General features: G+C 40.8%; 1 protein-coding gene across 2 annotated transcripts in view; it reads left to right on the top strand.

Annotated features, from left to right (window-relative positions):
• Nucleotides 1–15002, top strand: part of LOC140210409 (Y+L amino acid transporter 2-like) — a 73883-nt gene that overhangs the window by 48094 nt on the left and 10787 nt on the right. The window contains exon 9 of one of the 2 annotated variants that reach the window (XM_072279345.1): nt 12288–12437. The exons of the other annotated variant lie outside the window; for it this stretch is intronic. Within the exon in view, the coding sequence (XP_072135446.1) occupies nt 12288–12437 (150 nt within the window). The remainder of the gene's footprint in view (nt 1–12287; nt 12438–15002) is intronic. 2 annotated transcript variants of the gene reach the window in all.

The raw sequence follows: 15002 nt of genomic DNA, 5'->3' as shown, positions 1-15002 counted from the left end.
CCCAACCATATCGATGCAGTTATAAAGAAGACAAGACAGTGGCTGTACTGTACTTTATTAGGAGTTTGAAGAGATATGGTATCCCAGCAAATACACTCAAAAACTTCTATAGTTGTATCTTGGAGAGCATTCTGACAGGCTGCATCACCGTCTGGTATGGGGTGGTGGGGTGGGGTGGCTACTGCACAGGACTGAAAGAAGCTCCAGAGGGTTGTAAATTTAGTTGGCTCCATCTTGGATACTAGCCTAAAAAAAAATACCCAGGACATCTTCAAGGAGTGGTGTCTCAGAAAGGCAGCATCCATTAAGGACCTCCAGCACCCAGGGTATGCCCTTTTCTTACTGTTACCATCAGGTATGAGGTACTGAAGCCTGAAGGCACATACTCAGCGATTCAGGAACAGCTCCTTCCTCTCTGCCATCTGATTCCTAAATGGATATTGAAGCCTTGGACACTACCTCACTTTTTTTTAATATATAGTATTTCTGTTTTTTTGCACGATTTTAATCTATTTGATATATGTATACTGTATAAGTGTACTGAATAAGATTTACTTATTATTAATTTTTTCTTCTATATTATATATTGCATTGAACTGCTGCTGCTGAGTTAACAAATTTCACGTCACATGCGGGTGATAATAAACCTGATTCTGATAAAGATGTAATCACTGTGGAGGATTTCTTACTCTTGTGGGATAGCGTCTTTCCTGACAGGGATGTCGGGGTGGTGTCACTCTGCTTGGCAGTTGGGACTCGTGGCTGTGAAACAATTTTGGGTTCTGGGGCCTCCTCCATGATTGTAGGAGTTGACTCTGGTACTGCAGGAAGTGGTTCTGACAGCTCTGGACACCTTTCTTCTGGACATGTTGGCATCCCTAACAGTGCATGGCAAGCTTCACTGGACAATGTATTTCATAATATGTGAGTACAGAGTCTGAAGTCACTATTTCTTTTACCTTTTTGAAAGCCACTTCTCACTGCTTTGTCCATTGCCATTTCTTCCTGATCTGTAGTAATGAGTTCAAGGAGTGGAGAACAGTAGCCAGGTTTAGCAGGAATCTACTATAGTAGTTCACTGATCCTAAAAAAGGACTGCAGCTGTGACATGTTCTTAGGTCTCAGGGTAACCACCACTTCTTGAATATTCTCAGCACACTTGTGTAATGCTTGTGCATCGATGGTGTGACCACAGTAAGTGATGCTTGGTTTAATGAATTCACAGTTGTTACGTTGCGCTCTGATCTTCTAACCTATTTAACAGTCTTGAGATTTTGGAGATGTTCCTTGTCATCCTGACTGGTTACAATGATGTCATCCAAGTAACACTGAATGCCTGGACAGCCATGCAGCACCAGGTCCGTAGCTTTCTGCCAGAGTGTGGGTGTAGATACTACTCTAAAAATAACCCTATAATAATGATAAAGCTTTTTATTAGTGTTTATGATGAGAAACACTTTGGACTCTTCCACATTGCTTAAATGTTTTTCTCCAGAAAGGTTTGCAAAGATATCCTCTATCCTGGGCAGAGGGTATTGATCTACTTTCAGTACTGGGTTGATGGTGACCTTAAAACCACCACAGATCCTGATGGACCCATTCTTCTTGGCTACTGAGACCATGGGTTCCACTCAACATTGGAAAGAATTCCTTCAGCCTCCATGTGATCTAGTTCACTGATAATTTTATCACCAATAGTATAAGGAACCAGACATGTTTTGTAAAACTTGGCTATGGCATTTTCATTTATATGATTTTATCCTTGATATGTTTCAGTTTTCAAATTCAATTCTTGAATACCGTTGTGGCCTCATCCAGTATCTTGCTTAATTTGCTTTCGGTTGACCCTATTGTAGCAGGATGTGGCATGCAAGTGGTGGATGGATCACCAATCAAATTGTAATCTCTGCCAGTCACAACCCCACAATGCTGGCCCATTTTGTTTTTACCACATTAAAGCTGAATGTGGCTTGTTGGTTGTTGTATTTCACTGTTACAAATGTTATTCCACAGGAAATATCTTTTCTCCATTGTAAGTTCTTAGCCAGAGACCTGCAGGCTTCAGTTCAGTACCTTTGAAATGCAGTTCAAACTCATTTCACGGAATGACTGAAACAGTTGAGCTAGTATCCAATTCCATCTTAATTAATTTGCTGTTCACTTCTGGTGTAAGCCATAATGTTTGTCTATTGTTAGTTTTCACATGCTAAATGTACAGTGCCTATATAAAGTATTCACTCCCCTTGGAAGTTTTCATGTTCTATTGTTTTACAACATTGAGTCACAGTGGATTTAGTTTGGCTTTTTTGATACTGATTAACAGAAAAAGACTCATTCATATAAAAGAGAAGACAGATCTCCTCAACTGATCTAAATTAATTACAAATATTAAACACAAAATAATTGCATAAGTGTTCTCTCCCCCCACCCCCTTTAATATGGCAGATCAAATCATCACTGGTTTTAGAAGTCACATAATTAGTTAAATGGAGATCTGTTTTTGGAGACCTGTGTGCAGTCAAGGTGGTTCAATTGATTGTAGTAAAATTATACCTGCATCTGGAAGGTCCAACTGCTGGTGAGTCAGTATCCTGGCAAAAACTACTCAATGAAGGAAAAAGAAAAAAAGACTGCTCAGGGAGAAGGGTCTGCACTGCGCAGGCGTATGATGTAGCGCGCCAAGGTTTAAAAAGAGAAAATTTCAACGGTTCGTGTTTCAGTCGAAGCAAGCAGCTAAAGAAGGGAGTGGAAGAATTTGGGTAGAAAAAGTCATTTTTTTTTCTTAAACACTGCTCGGGGAGAAGGGTCTGCACTGCCAAGGTTTAAAAGCAGACCACCATATACAGCGGCTATCGTAGCGGCCATCGTCGGAGTGGACTGAGGCAGAGTGGGGCAGCTTTGGCTCAACAGGCTTCGGTGAGAACAGTCAAAGGCCAGGGTAGGTTCCGGTAAGTTTTTTATTCAGATTGTCTAGCGTAGAGAGAAAGCCAGGCAGGATGTTGGAATGCTCCTCTTGCAGGACGTGGGAAGTCAGGGAGCCCTCCAGTGTCCCTGACAACGACACCTGCAAGAAGTGCATCCAGCTGCAGCTCCTAACAAACTGCATTAGAGGACTGGAGCAGGAGCTGGATGACCTGCGGATCATTCGGGAGAATGAGGAGATTATAGATAATAGCTACAGGGAGGTAGTTACGCCAAAGGAGCAGAGGACAGGAAATTGGGTCACTGTCAGGCGAGGGAAGAGGAAAGGGCAGGCAGAGCAGGGTCCCCTGTGGCCATTCCCCTCAACAATAAGTATACCACATTGGATACTGTTGGGGGGGATGACTTACCTGGGACAAGCTGCAGTAGCCGGATCTCTGGCACTGCAGTGCAGAAGGGAGGGGGGGGGGGAAGAGGAGAGCGGTAGTGATAGGGGACTCAATAGTTAGAGGTGCAGATAGGAGGTTCTGTGGTTGTGACAGAGAATCCAGGATGGTTTGTTGCCTCCCGGGTGCCAAGGTCAAGGATGTCTCTGATCGATTGCATGACATTCTTAAGTGGGAAGGTGACCAGCCAGATGTCGTGGTGCACATCGGTACCAATGTCATAGCAAGGAAGAGTGAGGAGGTCCTGGAGAGTGAGTATAGAGAGCTTGGTAGGAAGTTGAAAAGCAGGACCTCGAGGGTGATAATCTCAGGATTGCTACCTGTGCTACATGCCAGTGAGGGTAGGAATAGGATGCTCTGGAAGATGAACAAGTGGCTGAGGAACTGGTGTAGGGGGCAGGGTTTCAGATTTCAGGATAATTGGGGCCTCTTCTGGGGCAGGTGGGACCTGTACAAGAGAGACGGGTTACACTTGAACTACAGGGGGACCAATATCCTTTCAGGGAGGTTTGTTAATGCTATTGGGGAGGCTTTAAACTACATTTGCAGGGGGATGGGAACCAGAGTGCCAGAGCTGACAGTGTGGCTGGGGTGAAAATAAATGATGTTAAAAGTTCAAGCAAATCCACTAATAGAAAGGTTGTGAGTGGTGGTAAAAATCTTCTGAGGTGTGTATATTTCAATGCTAGGAGTATTGCGGGGAAGGCGGATGAGTTGAGGGCGTGGATTGACACGTGGAATTATGACGTTATAGCAATTAGTGAAACTTGGCTACAGGAAGGGCAGGACTGGCAGCTTAATATTTCAGGGTTCCGATGTTTCAGATGTGATCGAGGCAGAGGAATGAAAGGTGGGGGAGTAGCATTGCTTGTTAGGGAAAATATTACAGCAGTGCTCAGGCCGGACAGATTAGATCCTGACGAAGGGTCTCAGCCTGAAACGTCGACTGCACCTCTTCCTAGAGATGCTGCCTGGCCTGCTGTGTTCACCAGAAACAGAATTCCTGTTGTTTACAGATTAGAGGGCTTGTCTACTGAGTCCTTATGGGTGGAGCTGAGAAACAGGAAAGGTATGGCCACATTAGTGGGATTGTATTACAGACCACCCAATAGTCAACGAGAATTGGAAGAGCAAATCTGCAGAGAGATAGCAGGCAACTGCAGGAAACATAAAGTTGTGGTGGTAGGGGATTTTAATTTTCCATATATTGATTGGGACTCCTATACTGTTACGGGTCTAGATGGTTTAGAGTTTGTAAAATGTGTTCAGGAAAGTTTTCTAAATCAATATATAGAGGGACCAACTAGAGGGGATGCAATATTGGATCTCCTGTTAGGAAACGAGTTAGGACAAGTGACAGAAGTCTGTGTAGGGGAGCACTTTGGTTCCAGTGATCATAGTTTCAACTTGATCATGGACAAGGATAGATCTGGTCCTAGGGTTGAGGTTCTTAACTGGAAGAAGGCCAAATTTGAAGAAATGAGAAAGGATCTAAAAAGCGTGGATTGGGACAGGTTGTTCTCTGGCAAGGATGTGATCGGTAGGTGGGAAGCCTTCAAAGGAGAAATTTTGAGAATGCAGAATTTGTATGTTCCTGTCAGGATTAAAGGCAAAGTGAATAGGAATAAGGAACCTTGGTTCTCAAGGGATATTGCAACTCTGATAAAGAAGAAGAGGGAGTTGTATGACATGTATAGGAAGCAGGGAGTAAGTAAGGTGCTTGAGGAATATAAGAAGTGCAAGAAAATACTTAAGAAAGAAATCAGGAGGGCTAAAAGAAGACATGAGGTTGCCTTGGCAGTCAAAGTGAAGGATAATCCAAAGAGCTTTTACAGGTATATTAAGAGCAAAAAGATTGTAAGGGATAAAATTGGTCCTCTTGAAGATCAGAGTGGTCGGCTGTGTGCGGAACCAAAGGAAATGGGGGAGATCTTAAATAGGTTTTTTGCGTCTGTATTTACTAAGGAAACTGGCATGAAGTCTATGGAATTAAGGGAAACAAGTAGTGAGATCATGGAAACTGTACAGATCAAAAAGGAGGAGGCCCTTGCTGTCTTGAGGCAAATTAAAGTGGATAAATCCCCGGGACCTGACAGGGTGTTCCCTCGGACCTTGAAGGAGACTAGTGTTGAAATTGCAGGGGCCCTGGCAGAAATATTTAAAATGTCGCTGTCTACAGGTGAGGTGCCGGAGGATTGGAGAGTGGCTCATGTTGTTCCGTTGTTTAAAAAAGGATAGAAAAGTAATCCAGGAAATTATAGGCCAGTAAGTTTAATGTCGGTAGTAGGGAAGTTATTGGAGGGAGTACTAAGAGACAGAATCTACAAGCATTTGGATAGACAGGGACTTATTAGGGAGAGTCAACATGGCTGTGTGTGTGGTAGGTCATGTTTGACCAATCTATTGGAGTTTTTCGAGGAGGTTACCAGGAAAGTGGGTGAAGGGAAGGCAGTGGATATTGTCTACATGGACTTCAGTAAGGCCTTTGACAAGGTCCTGCATGGGAGGTTAGTTAGGAAAATTCAGTCGCTAGGTATACATGGAGAGGTGATAAATTGGATTAGACATTGGCTCAATGGAAGAAGCCAAAGAGTGGTAGTAGAGAATTGCTTCTCCGAGTGGAGGCCTGTGACTAGTGGTGTGCCACAGGGATCAGTGCTGGGTCCATTGTTATTTATCATCTATATCAATGATCTGGATGATAATGTGGTAAATTGGATCAGCAAATTTGCTGATGATACAAAGATTGGAGGTGTAGTGGACAGTGAGGAAGGTTTTCAGAGCCTGCAGAGCGACTTGGACCAGCTGGAAAAATGGGCTGAAAAATGGCAGATGGAGTTTAATACAGAGTCTGAGGTACTGCACGTTGGAAGGACAAACCAAGGTAGAACATACAGGATTAATGGTAAGGCACTGAGGAGTGCAGTGGAACAGAGGGATCTGGGAATACAGATACAAAATTCCCTAAAAGTGGCGTCACAGGTAGATAGGGTCATAAAGAGAGCTTTTGGTACATTGGCCTTCATTAATCAAGGTATTGAGTATAAGAGCTGGAATGTTATGATGATGTTGTATAAGGCATTGGTGAGTCTGAATCTGGAGTATTGTGTTCAGTTTTGGTCACCAAATTACAGGAAGGATATAAATAAGGTTGAAAGAGTGCAGAGAAGGTTTACAAGGATGTTGCCGGGATTTGAGAAACTCAGTTACAGAGAAAGGTTGAATAGGTTAGGACTTTATTCCCTGGAGCATAGAATAATGAGGGGAGATTTGATAGAGGTATATAAAATTATGATGGGTATAGACAGAGTGAATGCAAGCAGGCTTTTTCCACTGAGGCAAGGGGAGAAAAAAAACAGAGCACATGGGTTAAGGGTGAGGGGGAAAAGTTTAAAGGGAACATTAGGAGGGGCTTCTTCACACAGAGAGTGGTGGGAGTATGGAATGAGCTGCCAGACGAGGTGTTAAATGCAGGTTCTTTTTTAACATTTAAGAATAAATTGGACAGATACATGGATGGGAGGTGTATGGAGGGATATGGTCCATGTGCAGGTCAGTGGGACTAGGCAGAAAATGGTTCGGCACAGCCATGTAGGGCCAGAAGGCCTGTTTCTGTACTGTAGTTTCTATGCTTCTATGGTTCTATGGTAAGAATACTTCAAGCAACTCGGCAAAAAGGTTATTGAAAAGTGCAAGTCAGGAGATGGATACGAGAAAACTTCCTAGTCACTGAATATCCCTTGGAGTAGTTAAGTCAATCATCAAGAAATGAAAAGAATATGGCACAGCTGTAAATCTGCCTAGAGCAGGCCATCCACAAAAACTGAGTGACTGTGCAAGAAGGGGACTAGTGAGGGAGACCAGCAAGAGACCTATGACAACTCCGTAGGAGCTACAAGCTTCAGTGGCTGAGATGGGAGAGACTGCACATACAACTGATGCCCAGGTGCTTCACCAGTTGCAGTTTTATGGGAGAGTGGCAAAGAGGAAGCCGCAGTTGAAAGAAACTCACATTAAGTCTTGGCTAGAGTGTGCCAGAAGGCATGTGGGAGACTCTGAAGTTCGCTGGAAGGAGGTTCTATGGTCTAATGAAACCAAAATTAAGCCTTTTGGCCATCAGACTACATAATATGTTTGGCGTAAGCAAAACACCGCACATCATCAACAACACACCATCCCTACCGTGAAGCATGGTGGTGACTGCATCGTACTGTGGGGATGCTTCACTGCAACAGGCTTGTGAAGGTTGAGGTAACATGAATGCAGGAAAATACAAGGAAATCCTGGAGGAAAACTTGATGCAGTCTGCAAGAGAACTGCAACTTGGGAGAAGATCTGTTTTCCAGCAAGACAATGACCCCAAGCATAAAGCTAAGGCTACAGAAAAATAACTTAAAAACAAACTTAGTGTCCTGGAGTGGGCAAGTCAAAATCCAGACCGCAATCCAATTGAGAATTTGTGACTGGACCCTCGTAAGGCGGGAGTATTGCCCCGGGCAATATGACAGAACTTGAGCAGTTTTGTAAAGAATGGGAAAAAATTCCAGTGTCCAGTTGTGCAAAGCTGATAGAATCCTATCCACACAGACTCAAGGCTGTAATTGCTGCCAAAGGGGCATCTACTAAGTACTGACTTGAAGGGGGAGAGTACTTATGCAATCAATTATTTTGTGTTTTATATTTGTAATTAATCTAGATCACTTTGTAGAGATCTGTTTTCACTTTGACACGGAAAAGTTTTTTTCTGCTGATTAGTGTCTAAAAAGCTGAATTAAATCCACTGTGATTCAATATTGTAAAACAATAAAACATGAGAACTTCCAAGCCGGGGGTGGGGGGGGGGTGTATATTCTTTATAGGCACTGTTAAGTAGTGCTTCATTTAAGTGCTGTTTTTGAATGCTTTCTTGTCAGATTCCACAATCTGAACTATCTCTCAATGCATCATTAAACCCATTGCCAAACTGAGAATGCCATATACATTGAAATAGATGGCCCTTCCTTTTGAGTCCGCTTATGAAACCTAAAGCATTCTGCAATCATCAATGGCTTCGGTTTTAAATGTTCCTACATTACTTTCACAATATTAACAAAGATCATTTTGGCTGGTTTTGTTAGAGCAGCTGGACTTCTAAGCAAACTGTATGACTTTAAATCCAATACACTCAGCAAAATTGGCACCATTTCTCATCGCCAGTTTCATTGGCTTTAAAATACTGCCCAATCAATTTAGTATACAAAATCCAGTTATCCCTTGAGCAATTCAACACATCTATCTTTCTGATGTAGCCAGGCATTTCTGCTTTTAATTTCTGCCTTTTTTTAACTTGACATTTCTGTCCCCTTATAAAGAAGCACTTGCTTTGCTGCTTTTTTAAAACTTGGACATCTTGCTGTGTTTTTTTTTATAACTGGAACATCTTGCTGCACTTCAACAGGTTGGGAGTCGACTCAGGTTCATTTAAAACTTACTCCTCACTATTGTTATGTTTTGTAACTCCAAAACATAAAACTAATTGGATGAAGATACAGAACTGGGTTAACTCGTGTATTAGTTTTTTTTATTTGAAGCGAGGCATCCATGTATGATATAGTGGCATGATGATATAGGCCATTCAGATACTTCTACATAATGAATTATTTAAAATTTTAAAAAGGCAGCATCCATCATTAAGGACCCTCCTCACCCAGGACATGTCCTGTTCTCATTGCTATCAAAGAGGAGGTACAGGAGCCTGAAAACACACACCTGATATTTCAGGAACAGCTTCTTCACCTCAGCCATAGATTTCAGAAAGAACATTTTGACCTGCAATTATATTTCTCAATACCTTATCTGTTTATTCAGAAGTATGAAATATTATTTTGAATGTTTTGTTTGTACTGTAGATTGTCATATCTTTTAATCTGATTCCCCATCAATCACACTTGATATAAACTTGCTCTGTACATAGATTATAAATTAATCAACACACTTATCCTGATTACTTCACTGTAAAAATGTGCAAATTTATAAAATAGGTATCTTTGATTGGGAAATCAGGTTAAAACATGCTAGGAAAGTTTAGGAAAATAATTTTAATTTCATATTATTATAAACTAAAAAGAACAATTAAATGCCCTGAAATTTTTATTAGGCCAAACATTACATGGTAACAGTATTTCAAAATAATTTCTTTCTTCAGGTATTCTGATGTCATGAAAGATGCCAAATAAAAAGTAAATCTTCCTTTTAGGCCACCTTTTACATTCCATGCGTCAATTTTTTCACGCACGAGTTCAGATGCGCCATACAACTCTTGTACCCCCATTCAATTCTTGTAAAAATATGTTAATATAGACATATTTAGCATTTTATATGATATATTGATTTAATATAAAAACAAGATAAACATTACTTACCTTAATGAGACTTTTAACAAATATATTTAACAAATATATCTTTTGATTTCTTCCTTTTTCTTAATCACATATTCTTTCCGTAACTCAGACCCAAGCACTAGCTTCAGCTTTCCTTCTATTTCAGTCTGATGTTATGTTTTATAGTGTCTATTAAGATCATGTCTTCTATTATGTGAGAAAGTGTTTTCACAAACAATGCACAATGGTTTTCCTGATGGACCCGCTATAAATAAGAACTCATTTCCCACTGTCCATTGAATTCACGCTTACTATCACTTTCTGTTTTTCTTTTGCTCATTTTCTTTCGCACTGTGATGGGTAAATGAATGTAAAAACAAGGCTTAATTTTTGAAAAAATACAAAACTGCAAATGTTCACAAGGATGAACAAAGCACAACTCCGTAGCGCACGAGTATCAATTGAAAACTGACTGGCAAAAACCTGCGACCCACCACTGGTGCAGACACCTGGCACCTCACGATCAAACAAGTATCAAACGTGTATTGAACAGTTATGGAACAACTGCAGAACAAAAGTCCTTCTTTCCTACTTTGACTCATTGAACATTTTTTAAAATTGAAAACAGATTAATGTGAAAGAAGATAACATTAGCCAAAAGATGTGCACAAAATAATAAAATCACTAAAAATAATTGCTAAGTTTTAGATTTATTCTCAGTAAAACCCATTTCTAGCTCTAAGCCACTTGAATTCCTGTTATAGAATTTTTTTCTACAAATCGGTTTTTGGTTAATACTTTTTGCATGAGTCGGCTTACTTTTTTATTATTATCACTGGGGTGCAATGTGCCACTTCTAATTATCCAATGTGCCATTTTTGGCGCATGCACCATAGATTGGCTATCCCTGTTTTGGAGACATGAGTAAATACATTAGATAGTACTTTAAAATAAAACCTCAGTATCCATTCAGACTTCTGCAGGCACCATTCAAACTTTATGCTACTGGCTCATTAATATAATTAAAATGTTTAGCCAGTGTTAAGTTAATTAGGTCTTTACAAGGGAGTCTGAAGTTTAGGAGCAGCTAATTCAGTTGACCTTAGCCTTAAAGGAAATGCACATCTCTTAAAAGGTTAATGCTTTGTGGCTTATGAACTGTTGGGTCTAAGTATAATGATGAATGTGACTTGTTGAAACAGACATGGTACAACAAACTTGAGTATGATAGCTATGCTTTTCCAGTGCTGTACTCGATCGCTTTATTATTTCCATTTTATTTTCCTTCGCAATCATTTTCCTTTTCTTGGATGCATCACCAGCACTTGCATTGGATTTAGTCTTTGGAGGCATGGTTACAAGGGTAAATAAGAGAAAAATTTAAGCCAAATACAAAGTTACACACTCAACACAGTGTTAACGGCAACGTGATCAGACTTATTTTTAACACAGTATATTAGGCTTTATGGCAGTCCATTCATAAGTACAAGTTGTCTGTAAGTCAGACGTTCGTAACCTGGGGGCTGCCTGTAGTGCAACAAAGGGAATAACAAGGAGGCATTCGTGGACAATTCAGAAATCTGATGGTGGAGGGGGAAAAGCTGTTCCTAGTTGTTCAGTAATAATTCAGGCTCTTGTACTTCCTTCCTATTGGTATTAGTGAGAAGAGGGCATATTCCAAATGGTGAGAGTCCTTAATGATGGATGCTGCCTTTTTGAGGCACTGCCTCTTAAAGGTAGCCTTGATGGTGGGATGGGTTATGCAATAATGGACCTGCTGAGTCTACAACATTTTGCAACCTCTTGCAATCCTATGCATTGGAGGTTCCATACCAGGCTACGATACAACCAGCAGAATGCTCTCCACTGTATATCTACAGAAATTTGTAAGATCCTTTCTTGACATACAGCCAGGTAATTAGATTTGCCAAAGCATAGGCATGGGATAGCATGGTAAGTGTTCTTGATGGTGGTGTAACAGTGATAGAGTTTTTTTGCTCCTCTGATTCTGCGACTAACGTTTTGGTGGTAGTTGATCAGGGACTTCTTCAAGCTAGCAGACCTGAAGTCCCCCCGAGATGATTGGGAAGGAATTAAGGTGTATTGTTTTGTGACTGTTGATCATGGTGCTCAGCTCCTCCAGTGCCAGCTTTATGTCTGCCGGGGTGGAATTACACTACAAACAGGATGATGGCAGAGAAGTACCTTGATGGGTGGAATAGACAGTATTTGATCACCAGATGTTCCAGATCAAGAGAACAGAACTGAGACAGAAGCACTCTGTTGCAACATGAAGAGTTAATCATAAAGCAGACACCTCTGCCTTCACCTGATGCCACCACCATCAGTATGTGGGGACGGTGAAACCCTCAGACTGGAGTATTCTATCCAGAATGCTGGGGGTGATCCACGTCTTTATGAAGCAGAACACACAGCATAATGTACAATTTTAATACAGTACCATCCATTTACAGTGCAGAATCAAACAAATCTCTTCCATCCTTTTTAATAATGTAATATTCTGATTTCTATAATTGATGATGATGTTCAATGTTGACAGGGTCTATTAGCAATTATCTATCTAAGTGTTGAGGACATATATAGACTCATTTACTACTTCAGCTTCAGTCATTGGTTCTTTATTGGATTGACCATTACTGGGCAATTATACCTACGCTGGAAGGAGCCAAATCGACCCAGGCCTTTCAAGGTAAGACGTAGTACTAAAGGCTTAAGTAAAAACCAAGAGTCAACATTTTAAGGCAGGCAGACAATGTTCTTGAAATGTTGTCTGCCACAATCACAGCAAATGCATTTATTCTGTTGGATTGAGAGAGGAAAGAAGTCAGCTGGTGTTCCTGTCATCATTCTAACCTATTAAGATCTGCTGCAAAGTACATGTGTAAATATGAGATGAGAACAGCATCAGCCATGACCATAATGACTTGGTGGTATAACACATGGATCCTCAATGCCGAGTTCACATTCCCATAGTCAGTTCTACTACTGCAAAAGAAATACATATGCTGGAAATATGAAATAGGAAAAAAAACTCAGGAAAAAGTGGAAAAAGAAAAAGAGTTCATGATTAACTCATCTCAGTCTTCCAGCCAGGTACAATTATTGATTTTAACCGACGTTTCAATGACAAACTCTGCCAGCCATCTTCATCAGGGATAATGCCTGGGCATGTCCAGTCTGGTAGTGTATATGCCTCCGTCATCTGTCCCTCCTGATTGATTAGACTTTGTTTACAATCAAATGCCAGTTCATACTTGAGCGAGAGCTTCATCCTTCTTAAAATTCTTTTTCTCTAGTTTTATTTCAATGGTTTCTATCACCAGGCAGTCCCATAAGCTGTTGGCACGGCACAGCAGTTTTGTGCCATCAAAGTCAAATGCTTCGAATGCTTACACCCCAAATGCTCCTTAAGATATGTTGATGACACCTTCGTGGTGTGGCCTCATGGACTCCTGGCACTCCAACAAATCCACAACCATCTGAACAGCATACATCCGAACATTAAATTTACAATGGGGATGAAGAAGGGTTGCCTCCCATTCCTGGACATTCTAATACAACAGAAACTGGACAGTAGCCTCAGGCATGTTGTCTTTTGGAAACCTATTCAGATGGACCTGTAGCTCAACAATCACAGTCACCATCACACCTCCAAACATAGAGCGGTTCTTTCTACTTTGATTAACTGTGCAAAAACTATCTTGGATCTGGAGAGTCTCCCCAAGGAAATAAGATGATTACATGTGACATTTCTACAGAATGACTACAAGGTGAAGGAAATCAATTGGAGCCCTTAAAAGGGCCGACAGAAAAACCAGGAAGCCTAACAATGAGAATACCGCCTGTCTCTCCTACACTTCCATGGTTTTTGGAAGAATCATCAGGATCCCGAAGAAGTACTAAATTAAAACTATTCACAAACCCGTAAGGAGGCTCAAATCACAGCTTATGCAGGTCAAGGATGACCTGGGATTCAGGACAGCTGGTGTTTACAGGATTCCCTGTGAATGCAGAGCAGAGTATATCAGCCAGATGGGGAAACCTGCATCAAGAAGCACAAGAGGTGTATCCATTTGGGTTACCTAGAGAAATTAATAGTAGCAGAACATTGCATTCGCAATGGCTATAGGATTGACTTCGACTGCACAAAACTACTGTGCCACGTCAATGGTTTTTGGGACTACCTGGTTAAGGAAGCCATTGAAATAAATCTAGAGAAAAAGAATCTTAACAAAGATGAAGGTCTGGCTCTAAGAAAGAACTGGAATTGAATTGTAAACAAGGCGAGAAGAAACCTGATTGGATGAGGGCTAACCAATCAGGAGGGACAGATGACGGTATATATACCACTAAACTAGACATGCCTAGGCATCATCCCTGATGAAGATGGTAGAATTTGTCATTGAAGCATTGGTTAAAATCAACATCTCTATTCGGCTAGAAGCCCGAGAAGATTTTATTCGTCATACAGTACCTACAAAAAGTATTCACTCCCCCCTTGGAGTTTTTCATGTTTTATTGTTTACAGCATTGAATCACATTGGATTTAATTTGACTTTTTTAAAAACACTAATTAACAAAAAAGGACTCTTTCATGTCAAAGTGAAAACATCTCTACAAAGTAACGTAAATTAATTACAAATATAAAACACAAAATAATTGATTGCATAAGTATTCACCCCCTTCAGGTCAGTATTTAGTAGATGCACATTTGGCAGCAATTACAGTCTTGAGTCTGTGTGGATAGGTCTCTATCAGCTTTGCACATCTGGACACTGCAATTTTTCCCCAGTCTTCTTTACAAAACTGATCAAGCTCTGGTCAATTGCATGGGGATCGTGAGGCCCTTTTCAAATCCAGCCACAAATTCTCAATTGGATTAATGTTTGAACTCTGATTTGGCTACTCCAGGACATTAGCTTTGTTGTTTTTAAGTTATGCCTGTGTAGCTTTGGCTTTATGCATGGGGTTATTGTTATTGTCATTGTCTTTATTGATCCCGGGGGAAATTGGTTTTCATTACAGTTGCACCATAAACATAAATAGTAATAAAACTATAAATAGTTAAATAGTAATATGTAAATTATGCCAGGAAATAGGTCCAGGACCAGCCTATTGGCCACAGTTTGATGGCCACAGGCAGGAATGACTTCCTATGACACTCTGTGTTGCATCTTGGTGGAATGAGTCTCTGGCTGAATGTACTCCTGTGCCCAACCAGTACATTATGTAGTGGATGGGAGACATTGTCCAA

Source organism: Mobula birostris, chromosome 15 (assembly GCF_030028105.1).
Source record: "Mobula birostris isolate sMobBir1 chromosome 15, sMobBir1.hap1, whole genome shotgun sequence".
Classification (NCBI taxonomy): Eukaryota; Metazoa; Chordata; class Chondrichthyes; order Myliobatiformes; family Myliobatidae; genus Mobula; species Mobula birostris.
Note: the sequence above shows the minus strand (reverse complement) of the source record. Positions and strands in the feature narration are given on the sequence as shown.